Below are 25,132 nucleotides of genomic sequence, written 5' to 3'. Positions count from 1 at the left end.
TGGTGAACGCCCGGTTCAAGCCGAGCTGGGGGGTAGCATTATTTGGGGTATCGGACGAGCCGGGAGTGCAGGAGGCGAAAGAGGCCGGTATTCTGGCCTTTGCGTCCCTGGTAGCCCGGCGGAGGATTTTGTTACTGTGGAAGAATGCAAAGCCCCCTAGCGTGGAAGCTTGGATCAATGACATGGAGGGTTCATCAAGCTGGAGAGGATAAAGTTTGCCTTGCGAGGGTCTGTGCAGGGGTTCCTCAGGCGGTGGCAACCGTTCCTAGACTATCTCGCGGAGCGTTAGGAGGAGGTCAGCAGCAGCAACCCGGGGGGGAGGGGGAGGGGGGGTTCTTCTGGGATGGCGTTTGGGTTAGGGTGGGGTGTTTCCCTATTTGTGTTTTTATTATATGGGGTGTTATTGTAGTTTGGGGAAACTCTATGTATAATTCTTGTGGGTGGTGTTCTTATGTTCTTGTTTCTTTTTTCTATAGGGGTGGTTTTGTTGAAAATCTGTTGAAAATTTGAATAAAGATATATATTTTTTTTAAAAAGAGATACATAGATACATAGAACATACAGTGCAGAAGGAGGCCATTCGGCCCATCGAATCTGCACCGCCCCACTTAAGCCCTCACTTCCACCCTATCCCCATAACCCAATAACCCCTCCTTTTTGAATACTACGGGAAATTTATCATGGCCAATCCACCTAACCTACACGTCTTTCGACAGTGGGAGGAAACCGGAGCACCCAGAGGAAACCCATGCAGACACGGGGAGAACGTGCAGACGCCGCACAGTGACCCAGCAGGGAATCAAACCTGGGACTCTGGCGCTGTGAAGCCACAGTGCTATCCACGTGTGCTCCCGTGCTGCCACACAGATCCACAGAGGCTCCAACATTCATTCCGGCTGACCAGGAATTAATTGTGCTCTTTGTACTTGCCATTTGTGTGTGTTGGAAGGATTTCCAAGTTGATACTCAATCTGTTTGGCCACGCTATTAACACATCTTCATTGGTCATCAAGTCCTGGAGTGGGGCTTGAACCCAGAGCCTCTGTCTCAGAGGCAGGGGAGCTACCCACTGCACCAAAACAACACTCCATCGGCAGAAAAGACTACGGCCACTGTTGGAAAATCCAGAACTATCACAGAATTGTTGTGGGGCAGAAGGAGGCCCTTTCGGCCCGTTGTGTGTGCACCAGCTCTCCAAATGAACATTATGACTTAGCGCTATTCCCCTGCCTTTTCACTGTACCCTTGCAAATTGTTTCTACTCAAATAATCGCCAATGTCCTCTTCGATTGAACCTGCCTCCACCACATTTCCAGACAGTGCATTCCAGACCCCAACCACTCGTCGTGTGAAAAAGATTTTTCTCACATCACATTTACTTCTTTTGCAAATCACTTTAAATCTGTACCCTCTCGTTCTGGATCCCTATCTAATACGTCCAGCCCCTTCATGATTTTGAACATCTCTAACAAGGGGCGGTAACCTTATAATTGGAGCTGAGGCTGATACCTAGAAGCACTGTTGACATCTGAAACTCTCTCCCTCAAAAACGTTGTTGAGGATGGAAAACTTTTAAAACTGGCATTGATAGATTGATAGACCGTGTTTTGACAAAGGGTCATCTGGACTCGAAACGTTAGCTGTTTTCTCTCTCTACAGATGCTGCCAGACCTGCTGAGATTTTCCAGCATTTTTTCTTTGATAGATTTGTGTTGGGCAAGGGTATTATGGATTTGGAACTATGTAGCCTAAATGGAGTTGGGGTACACATCAGGCCTGATTGAATGGAATGTCCGAATATGCTCAAGGCTTGTTTCAATTGATCGAATGGAACTGTAACAAAAGATGGACATGAGACAATCAGGGTTCCTCAGAAATCTGATCATTCTTGACTAAGATTGAGAAACACTTCAACAAAACAAGACATTGATTTCATAATGCCCATCTCATGAGTATTTGGAGATTGAAAAATTAAAAGCTCTTCTCTCACATTCACCTCCGCAGGTAGAAATATCGTGTTCAATCAACCTGAGCAATGGAAAAAAACTACATTAGTCTACAATCGGTTAAACAGCAGTGAACTGATGGCTTGGACTTACCAAGAGAATGTCTGCAACGATTGCCCAATTCAAAGCGAGGAAGATCTCAGCCAAGAAGATGAAGAACTTTGGAAAAAGAAGTATTTTATTCAATGTGCCATCTTGAACTACTGTCAGACACTGGTCAGGATGAAGACACACAGTTACCACGGAGTTGCCAAGGGGGTGGCAATGGTTGCTAGTGGCTGTCCCTAAATCACATCCCTACTCTTCAGCTTGGCCATCAGTATTTGAAAGTGACCACTAAGTGATGGGTAAACACACAGAAGTGTTTGATTTTATTCATTCATGTGATGTGGGCACCGCTGGCTAGACCAGCATTTATTGCCCATCTCTAATTACCCTTGAGAAATTGGTGGTGAGATGCTGCCTTGAGCTGTCCACGTGGTGTATGTCCACTGTTAGGGAGTATATGGGATTGAACACAGCATGGGCCAGTTGTGTATGGGATTGTACACATCCTGGGCCAGTTGTATATGGGATTGTACACTGCCTGGGCCAGGTGTGTATGTGATGGCACACTTCCAAATGTCACATTTCCTGAAACAATTGTATATGGGACGGTACACTGTCTGAGTCTGTTGTATTTAGGATTGTACACTCCCTGGGCCAGTTGTATATGGGTTAGCACACTTTCTGACTATGCTGGTGAAAATATGCTGTGAACTCTCTCCAGTTTTAGCACACTCTCTATAATGTTATAACAAATGTGTGAGTGTGTGTGCATTGTGTGTGTGTGAGTGCGTGAGCATATGTGTGTGTGTGTTTTGTGGGTGTGCTGTGTGTGTATGAGTTTGTGAGTGTGTGTGTGTTGTATGTGTGTGCGGGTATGTGTGTGAGTTGTAGTGTGTGTGTTGTATTATGTGCGTGGTGCATGTGTGAATGTATGTTGTATATGTGTGTGTTGTGTGAGTGTAGTATGTGTGAGCTGTTTGTGGGGGGGTGTTTGAGGGTGGTGTGAGTGAGTGTGTGTGTATGTTGTATGTGTGTGAATGCATGAGTATGTTGTATATGTGTGTATGTTGTGTGTGAATGTATGTTGTATGTGTGTGTATGTTGTATGTGTATCTGTTGTGTGTGTGTATATAAGTGTGGTGTGTGTATGTATGAGTGTGGTGTGTGTGAGTGTGTGTGTGTATGTTGTATGTGTGTGAATGCATGAGCGTATGTTGTGTGTGTGAATGCATGTTGCATGTGTGTGTATGTTGTATGTGTATCTGTTTGTGAGTGTGGTGTGTATGTATGAGTGTGGTGTGAGTGAGTGTGTGTGTATGTTGTATGTGTGTGAATGCATGAGTGTATGTTGTGTGTGCATGTATGTTGTATGTGTATCTGTTGTGTGTGTGTATGAGTGGTGTGTGAGTGTGTGTGTGTGAATGCATGAGCATGTTGTGTGTGTGAATGTATGTTGTATGTGTGTGTATGTTGTATGTGTATCTGTTGTGTGTGTGTGTGTGTATGAGTGTGGTGTGTGTATGTATGAGTGTGGTGTGTGAGTGTGTATGTTGTATGTGTGTGAATGTGTGTGTGAATGAGTGAGTGTCAGTTTGCGCTGAGGGATAGAATGAGGAATGTAGCACTGTTTGAAGAACAGGAGACATCTCCCCAATGTCCTGCCAATATTTGTCACTCAACACAAATCACTAAAACAGATTGTGTGGTCACTTATTTGTGGGCCCTTGTGTACAGATTACGGTGTTTCCTGCATTGTAGCAGTGACAGCAAAACAATGTTGGAACTGGGGAGGATAAGGACTTGGGTAATTAATTTAAAAAGATCTGAGATCAATTATTTAAAGGGAAAGGCAATGCTCGGGGTAAATCACAAGAATTTGTAAGAGGTACACGTCTCTGAGAGTACCTGCCTCTTTAAATAATGCAATGTTCTTGCCAAAATTTGGTTAGATGGCATGTGTGAAGAATTTAGTGTGTAAGGGTAAATGCTGAGGGAGCCTAGAAAATGTACTGAGGACCTGTGACACACAGACTGAACATTACATGGTAAGGTACAATGAACCTTCTGTTACATACTGCTTTCATTGCATTTCTCTGCCAGTAATTTGTACTTGTTTTGGTTTTATTAGGTACAGTGCAGCCATCTGCTGGCCAGAAGGTATATTGCCACCTTCACCAGCCAGTCTCCAGTTGACTTGCCCACTCCATGGGCGGGATTCTCCACCCCCACGCCGAAGTGGCCGCGCCGTCGTGAATGCCGTCGAGGTTCACGACGGCGCGGAACAGCCCAGGTCCCGACCGATTCAGGCCCTGACAATGGGCCAGTATCGGGGCCGCGTCATCTACCCGCGCCAGGCCTTGTCGCCCGCGTAGATGATGCGGCCGGCTCCGCTTAACGGACGTCATCGGCGCATGCGCGGGTTGGCCGGCGCCAACCCGCGCATGCGTGGTTGCCGTCCTCTCTAAGTCCGCCCCGCAAGAAGATGGCGGACGGATCTTGCGGGGCCGCGGAAGGAAGGAGGTCCTCCTTCAGAGAGGACGGCCTGACGATCGGTGGGCACCGATCGCGGGCCACCCCACATCTGAGGTACGCCCCGGTGCAGGATCCCCCCTCGCCCCCCCCCCCCACAGGCTGCCCCCCCCCCCAGTGTTCACGCACCGCCCACGACTGCAGCGACCAGGTGTGGACGGCGCCGGGGGGAACCCGCCGTTTTGGCCTGGCCGCTCGGCCCATCCGGGCCTCAGAATAGCGGGGGTGCCGGAGAATCGCCATTTTGGGTGTCTCCGGCGATTCTCCGGCCTGCGGCCCCACAAAACTCGACCGGGCCGTTCCCGCCTCTTGGCGAGAATCACGGGAGGGCGTCGGACCGGCGTCCCCGGAAATTTTGGCGGCCCAGGCGATTCTCCCAACCGGCGTGGGAGTGGAGAATCGCGCCCCATGTGTGGCAGACTTTTCCTTGCTATCCATTTAGTGGCCTTTGTAAAATCATATACTTGAGCCTTGGCCATGATCGTGGGAAAGGTTGAATCCCTAAACTTATCACAATTAATCAGGTTATGGTCACTGTCCCTCAGAAATGATTTGACTTCCATTTGTCCTTTGCTTTCGGGAGGTTAGTTTCCATTGGAGGCTGGAAGTGAGCACTGCCTCGTCAGGTTAGTGATCACACCTTATATTTACTAACTCTGGCTCCTGAGAACTTAGGCTGCCTTACTTTCTATTTCAGTGACTGGAATGACCTATGAGTTTAACCTTATCTGTTGCCACACATTCTCCTTATCTCATGTATTTTGTCCTCCCTCTTTCTATTTTTTTCTTTATTCTTTCTTGGGATGTGGGCATCGCTGGGCAAGGCCAGCATTTGTTGCCCATCCCTAATTGCCGTCGAGTTGCATAGACTGCGAGGCCATTTCCGAGGGCGTTTAAAAATCAACTACATCGCTGTGGATCTGGAGTCACATGTAGGCCAGACCAGGTGAGGACGACAGATTTCCTTCCCTAAAGGAACATTAATGAACCAGATGGACTTTTAGAATAATCGATGAGTATTGTCATGGTCACTGTGACTGAGATTAGTTTTGTAGTCCAGGTTTGTTTATTAAAATTAAAATTCCGCCAGCTCCCATAGTGTGATTTGAACCCATGTCACGAGGGCATTAAATAAAATAAAAAGAGTGTGCTGGATAAACTCAGCAGGTCTGGCAGCATCTGTGAAGACAGAAACAAAGGGAAACAACAGAGTCCCTTTTGGGGCGTGTTTAGCAGGTTATTTCTCGGTGCCAAGAACGATCCCGCCATCAAATAGGACTCTCAATTAATAGGTTGGTAACCGTCATGCTAACATGCTTGAAATCCTTCACTCAATCAGGCATCAAAGGTAAAATGAGGAGGAAAGTCAGGCTGGCAGTGCCAAGATGCCTGGGTGGCAGCTGGAGTGCTAGGATACCACTCTACCCAGAGCCCAACTACCCAGGCCTCCGATAGCCTGGGAGACCCCCCCCCCCTAACTAGGTGCCATTATCCCTGGTCCACGTTTATGTGGACCAGTATTAAACAGCATCATGGCGAGGGCAAGATCCAGATCGCAACATCTCATGAGGTGTTCCGAGCATCACAAATCTCGCAAGAGGCCTCTCGCGAAATTTAACGGCTTTGTCGTGGCACCGAGTCAGGTGCGACAAGGCCTTTCGATCGTGCCCACGGTCAACGTTTCGAGTCCAATATGACTCTTCTTTGGAACAGGTTCTGAAGAAGTCTCACATATGAAATGTTAGCTCTGCTTCTCTCTCCACAGATGCTGCCAGACCTGCTGAGCTTTCCCAGCACTTTCTGTTTTTATTTCAGATTTCCAGCATCTGCTGTATTTTGCTTTCATCACTGGGGCATTCGCCTGGGCCTCTGGGTTACTTCTGGTGCATCATTTCCACACAGACCTACCAATTCTGTGGTCCATAGCAAACCCCTCTCATCTCTTGGCATTGGGAAAGGTTGACGGAGCATTTTACTTGGTTTTCATGACCTTCTGTGATGGGGCCAGTAACTTTCAGAGTTGCTGCTGATTCTTCACTAGGTGTTGGGAGCAAGTAAGTGCCCCATCGCCAATGCATTCATAGAAAACTAAATTGTAGGAATTTACAACCTTTGCCTCCCAAGGGCCAGTGATTGTTATAGTTGTAACCCTCTACTTTCAAACTCCTTCTACCCTTCCTCATCATCCTGTCCCACACTGGCTTGTCTTCTTGTCCAACTATTGCCACAAACCAGGCTTCAGCTAGTCCTAATACATCTTATTTCCTGCTGTTCCAATGATCTCCAGTCCATCCATTCTGTCTGAATGTCCCAAAGTAAAGCTTTCCTGCTCATTTTGCCTTTGACATCTGATTGGATGAAGGATTTTGGGCATGTTAGCATGGCAGTCACCAGTTTACTAATTGAGAGTCCTGGATGAATAATCTGAAGACATAAGTTCAAATTGCACCACAACATTTGGAGAATTAAAATTCAGTTGATCAAATATTTGTGGAATTAAAGAGCTAGTGACCATATGGTTCACTAATGTCCTTTGGGGAGGGAGATTTTCCACCTTGCTCGGTCTGTGCGTATCCAAACCCACAGCTAGCCACGGTTGACTCTCAGCTATTCCTTGAAATGGTGGATCAGAGATCCACTCCTTTGAATCAAGATGCTACAGAGACGTTGAAGCAGAATAAAACCAGATGGGCTACATAGGACTGACCCATGAGCTGGATATGACCACAGTCCACCCAGCCCCATTGTCCCCCTTAAAAATTGGATAAGCTGACAAGTCAAGTCAAGGCTGTTAACCGCCACAGATAAGTCAAGCAACAGCCCAATATATTCATCTACACAGAGTGAAATCATTCAGCCAGTATCGCATATCGATTACAGTATCAACATTCCTGGGATTGTCCTTTTCCAGCGGCAAGACAGGCCCACAAACCGTTGTACAGTCTAGAGGGAGTGGTCTCAGAATCCTCGGCATTGACTCTGGGGCCAGGGAAGTCTCGTAGCATCAGGTCAAACAGGGAGAAGGGTGTTGAGTATCATCTAACACCACCACCCCGCACCCGTTCCTCAGCTGAAGAGCCAGTAATCTTTCATGGTGAACACCAATTGGAAGAAGCACCAAGGATGGAAAGAGCACAAGGCTCTGGGTGGGAGTCCTCAATGTCCATCAACACATACCAACCGAGCTGGCCGAATCCCAAAGGACATAGCTGCTGGACTTCGCCTGTTCCAGGTAAATGGAATAAATTACATAGTATTATTTGAAGACGAGTTGGGGAGTTCTCCCCGGTGCCCTGGTAAATGTTTGTATTTCTACTAACATCATTAAACTGATTAGCTAGTTATCATCACTTTGGAATGTATGGGAGATTTTGTGTGCAATTTATCTGCTATATTTCAGACAAGGCAATAGTGATTACACTCAATAATTGGTTATAAACTGCTTTGAGAGATCCTGAGGTTGTGAAAGACACTGTAGAAATGCATATTTATCTCATGAAAAAAGATAACTATCATTAATGATTAATGTAGTTTAGGGTAACATCAGGATTAGCACTGAGTAGTGTAGGGTAACATCAGGATTAACACAGAATAGTGTAGGGTAACATCAGGATTAACACTGAGTAGTATAGAGTAACATCAGGATTAACACAGAGTAGTATAGAGTAACATCAGGATTAACACAGAATAGTATAGAGTAACATGAGGATTAACACAGAGTACTATAGAGTAACATCAGGATTAATACAGAGTAGTATAGAGTCACATCAGGATTAACACAGAGTAGTATAGAGTAACATCAGGATTAACAGAATAGTGTAGGGTAACATCAGGATTAACACAGAGTAGTATAGAGTCACATCAGGATTAACACAGAGTAGTATAGAGTAACATCAGGATTAACACAGAATAGTGTAGGGTAGCATCAAGATTAACACAGAATAGTATAGGGTAACATCAGGAATCAGGATTAACACAGAGTACTATAGAGTAACATCAGGATTAACAGAATAGTGTAGGGTAACATCAGGATTAACACAGAGTAGTATAGAGTAACATCAGGATTAACACAGAGTAGTATAGAGTAACATCAGGATTAACACAGAATAGTGTAGGGTAGCATCAGGATTAACACAGAATAGTATAGGGTAACATCAGGAATCAGGATTAACACAGAGTACTATAGAGTAACATCAGGATTAACAGAATAGTGTAGGGTAACATCAGGATTAACACAGAGTAGTATAGAGTAACATCAGGATTAACACAGAGTAGTATAGAGTAACATCAGGATTAACACAGAATAGTATAGAGTAACATGAGGATTAACACAGAGTACTATAGAGTAACATCAGGATTAACACGGAGTAGTATAGAGTCACATCAGGATTAACACAGAATAGTGTAGGGTAGCATCAAGATTAACACAGAATAGTATAGGGTAACATCAGGAATCAGGATTAACACAGAGTACTATAGAGTAACATCAGGATTAACAGAATAGTGTAGGGTAACATCAGGATTAACACAGAGTAGTATAGAGTAACATCAGGATTAACACAGAGTAGTATAGAGTAACATCAGGATTAACACAGAATAGTGTAGGGCAGCATCAGGGTTAACACAGAATAGTATAGGGTAACATCAGGAATCAGGATTAACACAGAGTACTATAGAGTAAAATCAGGATTAGCAGAATAGTGTAGGGTAACATCAGGATTAACACAGAGTAGTATAGAGTAACATCAGGATTAACACAGAGTAGTATAGAGTAACATCAGGATTAACACAGAATAGTGTAGGGTAGCATCAGGATTAACACAAAATAGTGTGGGGAACATCAGGATTAACACAGTAGTGTGGGGAACATCAGGATTAATACAGTAGTGTGGGGAACATCAGGATTAACGCATAGTGTGGGGAACATCAGGATTAATGCAGAGTAGTGGGGAACATCAGGATTAACACATAACATTGTGGGGAACATCAGGATTAACACAGAGTAGTGTGGGGAACATCTTGATTAACACAAAGTAGTGTGGGAAACATCAGGATTAACACAGAGTAGTGTGGGGAACATCAGGATTAACACAGAATAGTGTAGGGTAGCATCAGGATTAACACAGAATAGTATAGAGTAACATCAGGATTAACACAGAATAGTGTAGGGTAACATCAGGATTAACACAGTAGTATAGAGTAACATCAGGATTAACACAGAATAGTGTAGGGTAACATCAAGATTAACACAGAATAGTGTCGGGGAACATCAGGATTAACATAGAATAGTGCAGAGTAACATCAGGATTAACACTGAGTAGCGTAGTATAGAGTAGCATAGTGTAGTATAGAGTAACATCAGGATTAACACAGAGTAGTGTAAGGTAACATCAGGATTAACACAGAATAGTGTAGGGGAGCATCAGGATTAATGCAGAGTAGTGTAGGATAACATCAGGATTAACACAGAATAGTGTAGGGTAACATCAGGATTAACACAGAATAGTATAGAGTAACATCAGGATTAACACAGAGCACTATAGAGTAACATCAGGATTAACACAGAATAGTATAGAGTGACATCAGGATTAACACAGAGTACTATAGAGTGACATCAGGATTAACACAGAATAGTGTAGGGTAACATCAGGATTAACACAGAATAGTGCAAAGTAACATCAGGATTAACACTGATTAGTGTAGTATTGAGAAACATCAGGATTAACACAGTAGTGTAGGGTAACATCAGGATTAACACAGAATAGTATAGGGTAACATCAGGAATAACACAGAATAGTGTAGGGTAACATCAGGAATAACACAGAATAGTGCAGAGTAACATCAGGATTAACACTGATTAGTGTAGTATAGAGTAGCATAGTGTAGTATTGAGAAACATCAGGATTAACACAGAATAGTGTAGGTGAACATCAGGATTAACACAGAGTAGTGTTGGGTAACATCAGGATTAACACAATAGTGTAGGGTAATATCAGGATTAACACAGAGTACTATAGAGTAACATCAGGATTAACACAGAGTAGTATAGGGTTACATCAGGATTAACACAGAGTAGTGTAGGGGTACATCAGGATTAACACAGAATAGTGTAGGTTAACATCAGGATTAACACTGAGTAGTGTGGGGAACATCAGGATTAACGCAGAGTAGTGTGGGGATCATCAGGATTAACGCAGAGTAGTGTGGGGAACATCAGGATTAATACAGAGTAGTGTAGGGAACATCAGGATTAACACAGAGTAGTGTGGGGAACATCAGGATTAACGCATAGTGTGGGGAACATCAGGATTAATGCAGAGTAGTGGGGAACATCAGGATTAACACATAACATTGTGGGGAACATCAGGATTAACACAGAGTAGTGTGGGGAACATCTTGATTAACACAAAGTAGTGTGGGAAACATCAGGATTAACACAGAGTAGTGTGGGGAACATCAGGATTAATGCAGAGTAGTGTGGGGAACATCAGGATTAACACAATAGTGTAGGTTAACATCAGGATTAACACAGAATAGTATAGAGTAACATCAGGATTAATGCAGAGTAGTGTGGGGAACATCAGGATTAACACAGTAGTGTGGGGAACATCAGGATTAACACAGTAGTGTGGGGAACATCAGGATTAACGCTGAGTAGTGTGGGGAACTGTGGCGCACAAAGACTCCGTGAGACGAATAGAGTGAAGTCGATGAGGCTTTATTAAGCGTGTCTGTTCCCCAGCAGCCCGATAGTAAACTGGCCTGCGGGGGAAGGCACCGGCTTCTTATACTTCGCCTTCAGGGCGGAGTATGAGGTCAATGGGCAACCAGGACCCGGGATCTGTCAGCCAATGACATTAGGGCTTCCAGTCCCACATGACCCCCAATACATACTACGACATTCACCCCTTGTCAAAAATGAACCCGGCGGGGTGATGCTTCGTATGGTGGTAAGGGTTTACAGGGCTGGTCCTGGGAGGATAGAATAGTTACATGGTAGTACAGTATTTAACAGTATCGTCCTGTTACAACTATTTACAGAGGGTGGTCTGGTCGTCCGTGTCGATCGCCTCGGCCCCGGCGGTGGTGGTGGTGCTTGTACCAGCGTTGTCGCCTCCGGGAGCCGCACGGTTTCAGCTGTCGGTGCAAAGGGGAGGGGGACTGATCCTACTGGGAAGGGGGCGGTCGCGGGGTGCGGCGGTGGCAGGAAGGGGGGCGGTTGGGTTGATGGTGTCGGGGGGGTGTGCGTGGTGCCGGCGGGCGCCAGATCCCGCAGAGAGACCATGTCCTGTCGGCCGTCGGGGTACTCCACGTAGGCGTACTGGGGGTTTGCGTGGAGGAGGTGAACCCTTTCGACCAACGGGTCCGCCTTATGTGCCCGCACGTGCTTTCGGAGCAGGATGGGTCCTGGGGCCGCCAGCCAGGTCGGCAGCGACGTTCCAGAGGAGGACCTCCTAGGGAAGACAAGGAGACACTCGTGAGGCGTTTGATTAGTGCTCGTACATAATAACGACCGGATGGAATGGAGAGCGTCCGGGAGGACCTCCTGCCACCGTGAAACTGGGAGATCCCTGGACCGTAGGGCCAGTAGGACGGCCTTCCAGACTGTGCCGTTCTCCCTTTCTACTTGCCCGTTCCCCCGGGGGTTGTAGCTGGTCGTCCTGCTTGAAGCTATGCCCTTGCTGAGCAGGAACTGGCGCAGCTCGTCACTCATGAAAGAGGACCCCCTGTCGCTGTGGACGTATGCGGGGTAACCGAACAGCGTGAAGATGCTTTTCAGGGCTTTAATGACTGTGGCCGCGGTCATGTCGGAGCAGGGAATGGCAAAAGGGAAGCGGGAGTATTCGTCCACTACATTAAGGAAATACGCGTTGCGGTCGGTGGAGGGAGGGGCCCTTTGAAATCGAGACTGAGGCGTTCAAAGGGGCGGGAAGCCTTAATCAGGTGCGCTCCATCTGGCCTGAAAAAATGCGGTTTGCATTCTGCGCCGATGTGGCAGTCCCTTGTGACTGTACGGACCTCCTCTAAGGAGTATGGGAGATTGCGGGACTTGATGAAGTGGTAAAACCGAGTGACCCCCGGGTGGCAGAGGTCCTCGTGGAGGGCTTGGAGGCGGTCAATTTGTGCGTTGGCACATGTGCCGCGGGATAGGGCATCGGACGGCGCGTTCAGCTTTCCGGGCCGGTACAAGATCTCATAGTTAAAGGTGGAGAGTTCGATCCTCCACCGCAAGATCTTGTCGTTCTTGATCTTGCCCCGCTGTGCATTATCGAACATGAAGGCTACCGACCGTTGGTCAGTGAGGAGAGTGAATCTCCTGCCGGCTAGGTAATGCCTCCAATGTCGCACAGCTTCCACTATGGCTTGGGCTTCCTTTTCCACTGAGGAGTGGCGGATTTCTGAGGCGTGGAGGGTTCGGGAGAAGAAGGCCACGGGTCTGCCTGCTTGGTTAAGGGTAACCACTAGAGCTACGTCAGAGGCGTCGCTCTCGACCTGGAAGGGGAGGGACTCGTCGATGGCGCGCATCGTGGCCTTTGCGATGTCCGCTTTGATGCGGCTGAAAGCCTGGCAAGCATCTGTCGACAGTGGGAAAGTCGTGGTCTGTATTAGGGGGCGGGCCTTGTCTGCGTACTGGGGGACCCACTGGGCGTAGTATGAAAAGAACCCCAGGCAGCGTTTCAGGGCTTTTGGGCAGTGCGGGAGGGGAAATTCCATGAGTGCGCGCATACGTTCGGGGTCGAGGCCTATTATCCCATTGCGCACTATGTAGCCCAGAATGGCTAGCCGATCGGTGCTAAAAACGCACTTGTCCTCGTTGTACGTGAGGTTCAAGGCTTTGGCAGTCTCGAGGAATTTTTGGAGGTTGGCGTCGTGGTCCTGCTGATCGTGGCCGCAGATGGTTACATTGTCGAGGTACGGGAACGTGGCCCGTAACCCATGTTGATCAACCATTCGGTCCATTTCCCGTTGGAAGACCGAGACGCCGTTTGTGACGCCAAAAGGGACCTGTAGGAAATGGTATAATCGCCCGTCTGCCTTGAAGGCTGTGTACTTGCGGTCACTTGGGCGGATGGGGAGCTGATGGTAGGCGGACTTGAGGTCCACGGTGGAGAAGACTTTATACTGGGCAATCCGATTGACCATGTCGGATATGCGGGGGAGAGGGTACAAGTCTAGTTGTGTGTACCTGTTGATGGTCTGGCTATAGTCAATGACCATCCTTTGTTTCTCCCCTGTCTTCACTACTACCACCTGCGCTCTCCAGGGACTATTGCTGGCCTGGATTATGCCCTCCTTTAGTAGCCGCTGGACTTCGGAGCGAATGAAGGTCCGGTCCTGGGCGCTGTACCGTCTGCTCCTAGTGGCGACGGGTTTGCAATCCGGGGTGAGGTTCGCAAACAAGGACGGACGGGGGTTGCACCTTGAGGGTGGCGAGGCCGCAGATAGTGAGTGGGGGTATGGGTCCGCCGAATTTAAACGTAAGGCTCTGTAGGTTACATTGAAAATCTAAGCCCAGCAAGGTGGGGGCACAGAGTTGGGGAAGGACGTTAAGTTTGTAGTTTTTGAATTCCCTCCCCTGTACCGTTAGGGTAACTATGCAGAATCCCTGGATCTGTACGGAGTGGGATCCTGCAGCTAGGCAAATCTTTTGTGCGCTGGGGAAGGTAGTTAAGGAACAGCGTCTTACCGTGTCGGGATGTATAAAACTTTCCGTGCTCCCGGAGTCGACTAGGCATGGCGTCTCGTGGCCATTAATTAGGACCGTTGTCGTCGTCGTCTGGAGAGTCCGGGGCCGAGCCTGATCGAGTGTAACCGAAGCGAGCCGTGGTTGTAGTAGTGGGGTGGGGTCCGTTGTTGCCGTCCAAGATGGCGTCGGGGGTGGACAAAATGGCCGCCCCCATGCGCCGTACAGGTCGGGGGCGGTCCAAGAGGCGCCCCTCCTCCCCTCGTGGTGGTCGGGACCCAAAATGGCGGCGTCTGCGGGGCGCACATGGTGTGCTGGGGGGTCTGCGGGGCGCTAGGACCGCGCGGAGTTCCTGCATTGCGAGCGCCCGGGCCGCGGGCGCTAGGACCGCGCGGAGTTCCTTGACTGCGAGCGCCAGGGCCGCGGGCGCTAGGACCGCGCGGAGCTCCCTCGCCGGGGACAGCGGTGGTCGGGGCCCAGGCCGGCGGGTCAGTACCGCGAGCACTGGGACCGTGCGGAGCTCCCTCGCCGGGGACAGCGGTAATCGGGGTCCAGGTAAGTTGCGCCGACGGGTCAGGCGTGGGGCGCGGGACGGGGGTGAGGGCCCAGGTCGGCGGCGCCGGCGGGTCAGTCGTGGGGCCGCGAGCGCTGGGACCGCGCGGAGCTCCCTCACCGGGGACAGCGGTGGTCGGGGCCCAGGCCGGCGGGTCAGGCGTGGGGCGCGGGACGGGGGTGAGGGCCCAGGTCGGCGGCGCCGGCGGGTCAGTCGTGGGGCCGCGAGCGCTGGGACCGCGCGGAGCTCCCTCGCCGGGGACAGCGGTGGTCGGGGCCCAGGCCGGCGGGTCAGGCGTGGGGCGCGGGACGGGGGTGAGGGCCCAGGTTGGCGGCGCCGGCGGGTCAGTCGTGGGGCCGCGAGCGCTGGGACCGCGCGGAGCTCCCTCACCGGGGACAGCGGTGGTCGGGGCCCAGGCCGGCGGGTCAGGCGTGGGGCGCGGGACGGGGGTGAGGGCCCAGGTCGGCGGCGCCGGCGGGCCGCAAGCGCTGGGACCGTGCGGAGCTCCCTCGCCGCGGACAGCGGTGGTCGGGGCCCAGGCCGGCGGGTCAGTCGTGGGGCCGCGAGCGCTGGGACCGTGCGGGGCTCCCTCGCCGGGGACAGCGGTGGTCGGGGTCCAGGTAGGTTGCGCCGGCGGGTCAGGCGTGGGGCGCGGGACGGGGGTGAGGGTGGCGTTCGGGATGCGAAAAAACCCCTCCTCTCCGTGGAGAGTGTTGGCCGGCACCCAAATCGGGAGCGCCGGCGGCGGGTCGTACATGGACTGCGGGGAGGGGGGTTGGGGAGCGTAGGCGGCGTGCAGGGCTCCCAGTTCTCCCGGGACCGCGGTGGTCGGGACCCAAAATGGCGGTGCCTGCGGGTCGCACATGGCGTGCTGGGGGGGTTGGGACGCATAGGCTGCCTGTAGGGCTCCCTGTTCTCCCGGGACGGCGGCAACCACGCGGGATCGGCACACCACCGCATAGTGGCCCTTTTTCCCGCAGCTTTTGCAGATGGCTGTCTGCCGGACAGCGCTGTCGGGGGTGCTTCGCCTGGCCGCAGAAATAACAGCGGGCGCCCCCGGTGCGACTCGGCGTTTGGACTGCGCAAGCCTGTGGGGTGTCCGGGGAGGGGGGTAGGGGGTTTGCCGCGGCGGGTACGTACGGGGCCCAATGGCCTGCCGCGCGGCCAGGACCGTAGGCGCGGGTATTACGCGCGGCTACGTCCAGCGAGGCTGCCAGGGCCCGTGCCTCTGAGAGTCCTAGCGACTCTTTTTCTAGAAGTCTTTGGCGGATTTGGGAGGATTGCATACCTGCCACAAAAGCGTCGCGTATTAACATGTCCGTATGTTCGTTTGCATTCACCTACGGGCAGCTGCAGGCTCTTCCCAAAATCAGCAGCGCGGCGTAGAACTCGTCCATCGATTCTCCGGGAGCTTGCCGTCTTGTCGCGAGCTGGTAGCGAGCGTAGATTTGGTTAACTGGGCGAACGTAGAGACTTCTCAGTGCTGTGAACGCCGTCTGGAAATCGTGGGTGTCTTCAATGAGGGTGAAAATCTCCGTGCTCACCCTCGAGTGCAGGACCTGCAGTTTTTGTTCGTCTGAGACTCGGCCTGTGGTCGATGTGATGTAGGCCTCGAAGCAAGTCTGCCAGTGTTTGAAGGCTGCTGCCGCATTCACTGCGTGGGGGCTGATCCTCAGGCATTCTGGAATGATCCTGAGCTCCATAGTCCTTTTTAGGCACGCTTAATAAATTGTGGCACACAAAGACTCCGTGAGACGAATAGAGTGAAGTCGATGAGGCTTTATTAAGCGTGTCTGTTCCCCAGCAGCCCGATAGTAAACTGGCCTGCGGGGGAAGGCACCGGCTTCTTATACTTCGCCTTCAGGGCGGAGTATGAGGTCAACGGCCAACCAGGACCCGGGATCTGTCAGCCAATTACATTAGGGCTTCCAGTCCCACATGACCCCCAATACATACTACCACAGGAACATCAGGATTAACACAGAGTAGTGTGGGGAACATCAGGATTAACACAGAGTAGTGTGGGGAACATCAGGATTAACGCAGAGTAGTGTGGGGAACATCAGGATTAACGCTGAGTAGTGTGGGGAACATCAGGATTAATGCAGAGTAGTGTGGGGAACATCAGGATTAACACATAATAGTGTGGGGAACATCAGGATTAACGCAGAGTAGTGGGGAAAATCAGGATTAACGCAGAGTAGTGGGGAAAATCAGGATTAACGCAGAGTAGTGGGGAAAATCAGGATTAACGCAGAGTAGTATAGGGTAATATTTATACTTACATATGTCAGTGCAATGCAATGTTTGGCCAGCACAATAGCGATGAAGAGACAGGGGCTGCTGCTGAGCATGCCAACTGCACAAATTAGAGGATCAGCATGTGGAATCTTCTTTAAGTATTTTGAAGTCATTGCTCCTATTCCGATCCCGAGGACTCCTGTCACGCAGGTTATGGCTCCGAATATTAAACTGTGCAAAGTGAGACCAGAAGATACAGTAACTGCAGTGAGCATGGGACACACAGGTGTATCAGCAGCACAGACTGATAAAACATCAATACATTCAGCCTGTCTGTTAATGCCCAGAGTGTGCTGTGATGTCCAGTGTCAGCGCCCTGCTCTCTATTACATGCACTGGTTCTGCCCCATTTTAAGGAATTACACTTTATCCTGTCTCCGTTTTCTTCGCCTACACTTCCAAATAATAATGTTGGCCTTGATGGACCATCAATTCACACGTGTCGAGTTGTGGAAGAGAACAGTGGTTTTAATAAGCTAAGAAGTATGCCATCCTGCTGCTGCTCCCGCACTGAAAGCTGGCAACTGGTCTGCCAATTAGATACCTCCCCCGAGGGGCGGAGCCAACAGAAGCATCAACACAACAACAGTAAGTAACAGTGAATAAGAACAACAGTGAACATATATATAGATGGGAATAGAGGGATACGGACCCAGGAAGTGTAGAAGATTGTAGTTTAGTCGGGCAGCATGGTCGGCACGGGCTTGGAGGGCCGAAGGGCCTGTTCCTGTGCTGTACATTTCTTTGTTCTTTGTTATAATGGTGGATAACAGTAGGACCAATAACGGTAAATATATATATAGTAGCAATATGTGGTTCACCACATTCACCCCCAGTTTTTTAAAAAAGTCCAGCGGGGGTGAAGTGGACTCACAGGTTGAGTATGACGGGAGGCTTGATCTTCCACCGTGATCGCCTCAGTTCCGGCTGCGGTGTCGGGACCTTCGACTCCGGGAGCGTGTCGTCTGCAGCTTCATCGCGATGTGTTGACGGAGAGGGAGACGGTGTAGGGGCGGGGGCGGTGGTAACGGCCCCAGGGAGGGCTGCCGGTGCCACGTCCCACCACCTTCGAGTGATGGTGATAGGGACAGGCGGTGTAGGGGTGGGCGCGTTGGTGATGGTTGCTGGGGAACCTGCGGGTGCCAAATCCCGGAGGGAGACTGTGTCCTGCCGTCTGTCGTGGTGTGCCACGTATGCATACTGAGGGTTTGCATGGAGGAGCTGAACCATCTCGACCAGGGGGTCGGACTTATGGCCCCTCACATGCTTCCTGAGGCGGACAGGCCCTGGTGTTGTCAGCCAGGACGGAAGCAAGACCCCGGAGATGGACTTCCTGGTGAAGACAAACAAACGTTCGTGAGGGGTCTCGTTAGTGGCGGTGCAGAGAAGCGACCAGATGGAGTGGGGAGCATCGGGAAGGACCCCCTGCCAGCGGGAAACTGGGAGACTTCTAGACCGTAGGGCAAGAAGGACGGCCTTCCAGACCGTCGTATTCTCCCTCTCCACCTGCCCGTTTCCCCGGGGGGTTGTAGCTGGTAGTCCTGCTTGAGGCGATGCCCTTACTAAGCAGGAACTGACGTAGTTCATCGCTCATAAAAGAGGAGCCCCGATCACTGTGGATGTAGGTGGGGAAACTGAACAAGGTGAAGATGCTGTGTAGGGCCTTGATGACAGTGGCCGAGGTCATGTCAGGGCATGGGATGGCAAAGGGAAAACGGGAGTACTCGTCAACGATGTTGAGGAAGTACACGTTACAGTCAGTGGAGGGAGGGGCCCTTTGAAATCGACGCTAAGGCGTTCAAAGGAGCGGGAAACCTTCACCAGGTGAGCCCTGTCTGGCCGATAGAACTGCGGCTTGCACTCCGTGCAGACTTGGCGGTCCCTGATCATGGTCCTTACCTCCTCAGTGGAGTAGGGCAGGTTGCGGGCCTTGATGAAATGGAGAAGCCGGGTGACCCCCGGATGACAGAGGTCATTGTAGATGGCCCGAAGTCAGTCTTCTTGCGCGCTGGCGCATGTACCGCGGGACAGGGCATCTGGGGGCTCATTAAGCTTCCCAGGTCGATACAAGATATCATAATTATAGGTGGAGAGTTCGATCCTCCACCTTAGGATCTTGTCATTCTTGATCTTGCCCCGCTGTGTGTTATTGAACATGAAGGCAATCAACCATTGGTCAGTGAGGAGAGTGAATCTCCTGCCGGCCAGGTAATGCCTCCAATGTCGCACAGCTTCCACAATGGCTTGAGCTTCCTTATCGACAGAGGAGTGTTGAATCTCGGAGGCATGGAGGGTACGGGAAAAGAAAGCCACGGGCCTACCTGCCTGGTTGAGGGTAGTGGCCAGGGCAAAGTCCGACGCATCGCCCTCCACCTGGAACGGAATGGATTCGTTCACAGCGTGCATCGTGGCCTTGGCAATATCTGTCTTGATGTGTTCGAAGGTCAGGCGGGCCTCAGCCGTCAGGGGAAAAATGGTGGATTTGATAAGTGGGCGGGCCTTGTCCACATAATTGGGGACCCACTGGGCACAGTAGGAAAAGAACCCCAGGCATCTCTTCAGGACCTTGGGGCAGTGGGGGAGGGGAAGTTGCAAGAGGGGATGCATGCGATCGGGGTCAGGCCCTAGGACTCCGTTTTCCACGACATAGCCAAGGATGGCTAGTTGGGTTGTGCGGAAAACGCATTTCTCCTTGTTATAGGTCACATAAAGGAGTTGGGTAGTGTGGAGGAATTTCTTAAGGTTAACGTCGTGGTCCTGCTGATCATGGCCACAGATGGTGACATTATCCAAATACGGGAACTTAGCCCGCAGCCCGTACTGGTCAACCATTCGGTCCATCATTCGTTGGAAGACTGAGACCCCATTGATGACGTTGAAGGGGACCCTGAGGAAGTGGTAGGGGCGGCCGTCTGCCTCAAAGGCAGTGTAGTGGCGGTTCTCCGGGCGGACAGGGAGCTGGTGGTACGCGGACTTCAAGTCTACCGTGGAGAAGACTCGGTAGTGCACAATCTGGTTGACCATGTCAGATATGCGGGGAAGAGGGTACGCATCAAGTTGCGTGTACCGGTTGATCGTCTGACTGTAGTCGACGACCATCTGGTTCTTCTCCCCGGTCCTGACGACCACCATTTGGGCTCTCCAGGGGCTGTTACAGGCCTCAATGATCCCTTCCCGCTGTCTTGTTATGCTCTTGGCGTAGCATAAGCGGCTTCCTTGATGTGCATTCTGACAAAGGAAGGTTCAGACATGGAGATAACTTCAACACGTTTATTGAACTATTTACAATTCTCCTACTCGGATTCGCCTCTACTGTTAATCCTTCTATAGCTACTCAGACTGACTAACCAGTTGCTGCAATCCAGGTGGTGGGTGTGATGTTGAATCAACCCTGTGTACACACTTTGAGTGTCTCCACTGGAAAGAGGAAGATCATGTGTGCAGTGTCCTTATATATGGGTTGGTGTAATGCCCCCCTGTGGTAGTGTCACCTCTATGTGTATCGTGAATGCCCATTGGTCGTGTCCTATCTTACTGACCTATTGGTTGACTGTCTGTGTGTCATGTCTCTGGTGTTCCCTCTAGTGTCTAGCTAGGTGTAGTGTATGTACATTAACCCTTTGTGTACTTACAGTGATGTATATCACCACACCTGCAAGAGTCGTTGGAACTCCGACCTGATAAAGGCCTTGTCCTGAGCACTGTATCGTCTGCTCCTAGTGGCAACGGGCTTACAGTCGGGGGTGAGGTTGGCAAAGAGCAAGGGAGGGGCGACCTTAAGGGTCGCGAGGCTACAGACGGTGAGAGGGGGCAGGGGTCCACCGAACTTCAAGGTCAGGCTTCGGAGGTTACACTGGAAATCCAGTCCTAATAAGAGGGGGAGCGCAGATTTGGGGGAGGACGTAAAGTTTAAAGTTGGTGTATCACAAGGTTTGCAACACAGTACCCCCGGATCTGCACGGAATGTGATCCGGAAGCAAGGGAGATTGTTTGGGACACAGGGAAAATCTGGAGGGAGCAGCGCCTTACCGTATCCGGATGGACAAAGCTATCCGTGCTCCCGGAGTCGAAGAGGCAGGACGTCTCATGCCCATTCACCAGGATGGCCATCATAGAGTTCTTGAGGTGATGGGGCCGGGACTGGTCGAGTGTGACAGAGCCGAGCTGCGGATGGCTGGTCCGGTCGGCGGTAGCAGGGTGGTCCCAAAATGGCTTCCTCCATGAGTCGCACGTGACGGGCGGTGTCGAAGATGGCGGCCAAGATGGTGGCCCCCATGGGTCGCACGTGGCGGGAGGCGTTAAAGATGGTGGACAAAATGGCGACTCCCACAGACTGCACGAGGTGGGTGACGCGTCAGAAGGGGGCGGTACTGGCAGGCACGATGCCACACCGCGGGATCTGTGAGCTTCAGGTCGGGCCTGGCAGGCTTTCAATTTGGAAACTTTAGGTCGGGCCAGGCAGACTTTGGCAAAATGCCCTTTCTTACCGCACTCGTTGCAGGTCGCGTTCCGAGCTGGACAACGCTGCCTGGGGTGCTGTCCCTGGCCGCAGAAGTAGCAGAACGGCCCCACGGGCAGCCGTGCGGCACAGGCATGGGACATGCCCGGGTCGGGTGATGGCCGCGCCTCCGACGTCCACGAGGATGCCGCGTGGTCAGGCGTGAAGGCATCCAAAATCTGGAATGCTACCTCTAACGAGGTAGATAGCTGTACCGTGTCCTTGAGGTCGAGGGCACCCCTTTCGAGCAATCGTTGCCGGATATAACTGGACCGGACTCTGGCCACATAGGTGTCCCGGGTCATGAGTTCCGTGTGTTGCACTGCCGTAACTGCCTGGCAGTTACAATTCCTGGCGAGTACCTCAGGTCACGCAGGAATTCTGCCAGCGATTCACCAAGGCGCTTATGCCGCGTGGTAAGAAGATGTCGAGCGAACACCTCATTCACCGGCCTCACGAACTGTCCTTTCAACAGTGCAACCGCCTCTTCGTACGAGGCCGCGTCTCTGATTAATAGGAAAATTTTGTGGTTCACCCGAGCTTTGAGGAGACGCAGCTTGTGCGCCCCGGAGACGTCGTCGGTCGAGGAGTCGAGGTAGGCCTCGAAACAACTTAGCCAATGCTCAAAGATTGCAGTGGCTTCAGCTGCCTGCGGGTCGAGTTTGAGTCGGTGAGGCTAAAGAGCGGCGCCCAGTGTGATATCTTAGCTTATTGAATTGATGGACCATCAATTCACACGAGTCGAGTTGTAGAAGAGAACAGTGGTTTTAATAAGCTAAGAAATATGCCAGCCTGCTGCTGCTCCCACACTGAGAGCTGGTCACAGGTCTGCCAATTATATACCTCCCCCGAGGGGCGGAGCCACAGGCGGAGCCAACAGAAGCATCAACATAACGACAGCAAGTAACAGTGAATAAGAACAATAGTGAACATATATACAGTGGTGGATAACAGTAGGACGAATAATGGTAAATATATATATAGTAGCAATACGTGGTTCACCACAGGCCTGGAACCTGCTCCAAAGTGAGGGTGAATTAAAGGTATCCCTTGTGTAAAAAGACCCAGTAATTTGCGGCAAGCAAGAGACATACTGTGAGTTGTGAGTCACCACAAATCGCTGGTCAATCTCTGTCGCTTTGCTGTTAGACTTGGGAAAAACAGGATCTCGTCCTCTGTGACCACTTTTGATCCAGAGAAAGGAAATTTTGAAAGGGAATTGTTAGTTGCTTTTGACATTTAACACAATGCATCGATTGCAAAGGGATTAAATATAATTTTCTTGGATAGTAAGAAATACTGGTGCAGTACATGGTGAACCTTGACCTGGAAGCAGCAACAATAGGCAGGAAGTTAACGTTACAGATGCCATGTGGTCAGGGATAAAGAAACTCCAGCAGGGGATGAACAGAGAAGGTACATTTACAAGGAGCTTTTTGTGCAGTACATTTAAAAGGGACAGAAAGCTGGACACAGGGGCCAGGATTCTCTGAAGTGTTGAGGCCGGCGTCAAAACCGGCGCAAGCGACGCCGGTGTCAACGGGCCTCCAGGCCCATGCATTCTCCCCTTCCTCGGGGGCTAACGCGGTGCCGGAGTGCTGTGCACTGCTCCGGGACCAAAAGTCGCCCCTACGCAGCAGGCGCGGGTCCGCACATGTGCGCCGCAGCAGGCGCGGGTCCGCACATGTGCGCCACAGCCGGCGCGGGTCCGCGTATGCGCGCCATGGCCATCTCCGCGCCGTCGCCCGGGCAACATGGTGGAGCCCTACAGGGGCCCGGTGCGGAGGAACATAGGCCCACCGGAATGAGACGCCAGCCGATCGGTCACCCTCGAACGCGGGCCTGGCCACCGTGGAGGCCCCCTCCGGAGTCGGCTCCCCCCGTCCCCCCCCCCCCCCCAGGATGGCCCCCGTAGCCAGAATGCTAAATTTCCGCCGCGTAGGACCACATGTGAACCACACCGGCAGGACTCGGCGGGCACTCGGCCCTCTAGCGCGGAGAATCGCCGCGGGGGACGCTTTCAACAGCCCCCGACCGGCGCCGCGGAGAATGCCGCCCAGGGTTAGAGCAGAGATTGCAAATTGGACAATTCCACTCCTATTCTTCAGTTTTTGCCAGAGATGACCAAACCGCTTAACAATCAAAAGTGCCTCTGGTGAATCTGTGCCATCCAGACTGTCAAAACTAGCTAAGTAGGTTCTGCAGGAGTATAATGGATGACGACCGTCTCCGGCGCACTCGGAGGAGTGGGGCTACCGTGACAGATGACTCAAAGACCAAATCCATTTGAGTGCAAAAAGTGTGAGATCGCACATTCTGGAGTGGGAGTTGGAAAGACTGTGAGATTGCGCGTGATGGTCCTTTTTCTAACTGCTGGTCTGTGTGTAATTCATCATTTGGAATGATGTAAATTGCCTGTTAGTTCAGATTTTACTTACATGGATTTGCGTTAAAGTCAAAGTTACAAAAATTGAAATCTTGTTGGTAGCTTTTTCACTTGGGAACGTTTGGTTACCTTGGCTGGTTTGGTTGACAGCTCCCCCACGGGGATTGTCACAACACCAACCTCCCGCTGAGTTTCAAGAGATTGTTGGACCAGTAACACAAATGAAAACCCGTCAGCAGATCCCACACTCAAGAATCTCTGGGCATATTGAAGAGTTATTAGGTGAAAGGAACCAGCCTCAAGGAGAGCAGATGAACTACTACTCCTTTATTCAAAGGGATCCTTGTGAAGGTTGAGGTATAGAAAAAATGGGGTTGGTTTAAGTGGTTGAATGGTTATCATTCAATGCCTGGGATGATAATACTGAGATAGAAATTCAAACCCCACCATGTTTGAGAATTTCAATTCCTTTTTTTTAAACCTGGGAAAAAATGCACCAGTGACCATGCCACCTGGCAGATTGTCATAAAAAACAAACTAGTTCGCCAGTACCTTAGGCAAGGAAACCTGTCCTTATCTACCCGTAGCCCGAGGCCCACAACAATGTGATTCACCTTCAACTGCCCTCTGGCCTAGTAAACCTCTCTAGCTACCATGGGGTGGAGATGAAACGGAAAAGAGGGGGAGGGTGACATGCCAACTCTCACCCTCCTAGTAATAGTCATAGAATTTACAGTGCACAAGGAGGCCATTCAGCCCATCGAGTCTGCACCGGCTCTTGGAAAGAGCACCCTACCCAAGCCACACCTCCACTCTAACCCCATAACCAACTGCCACCCATGTCATCATGGTCAGTGGGGTCATTGATACTTGAGGCTGTAGGCCAGAATCAGGTGCTTATAGACATGGTGATTGAGTTTCCTACTTAGAGTGGGCAGCAAATGCCATTTATTATTCATTATTAATCATCTTTATTTTTAAATGGGATTTTCTTCTTGGGCCATTGCAGATTGATAAATCTGAATGGAGTTTGCTAGCCCCATTTCTAGAGAGCAGTTAAGAATCACCCACATGGGATGGCAAGGTGGCGCGGTGGTTAGAACCGCTGCCTACTGCGCCGAGGACC

General features: G+C 50.9%; 1 protein-coding gene across 4 annotated transcripts in view; it reads right to left on the bottom strand.

Moving 5' to 3' along the window:
• The window catches only part of LOC140386652 (protein spinster homolog 3-like), a 237,365-nt gene that overhangs the window by 112,599 nt on the left and 99,634 nt on the right, over positions 1-25,132 (bottom strand). For all 4 annotated transcript variants that reach the window (XM_072469164.1, XM_072469166.1, XM_072469167.1 and 1 more), the window contains 2 exons: positions 17,107-17,293; positions 2,100-2,165 (listed from right to left, as the gene is read on the bottom strand). In XM_072469164.1, coding sequence (XP_072325265.1) covers positions 2,100-2,165; positions 17,107-17,293 — 253 coding nt within the window. The remainder of the gene's footprint in view (positions 1-2,099; positions 2,166-17,106; positions 17,294-25,132) is intronic.

Source organism: Scyliorhinus torazame, chromosome 12 (assembly GCF_047496885.1).
Source record: "Scyliorhinus torazame isolate Kashiwa2021f chromosome 12, sScyTor2.1, whole genome shotgun sequence".
In the NCBI taxonomy this organism is placed as follows: domain Eukaryota; kingdom Metazoa; phylum Chordata; class Chondrichthyes; order Carcharhiniformes; family Scyliorhinidae; genus Scyliorhinus; species Scyliorhinus torazame.
This window is presented reverse-complemented; position numbering and strand designations above follow the sequence as displayed.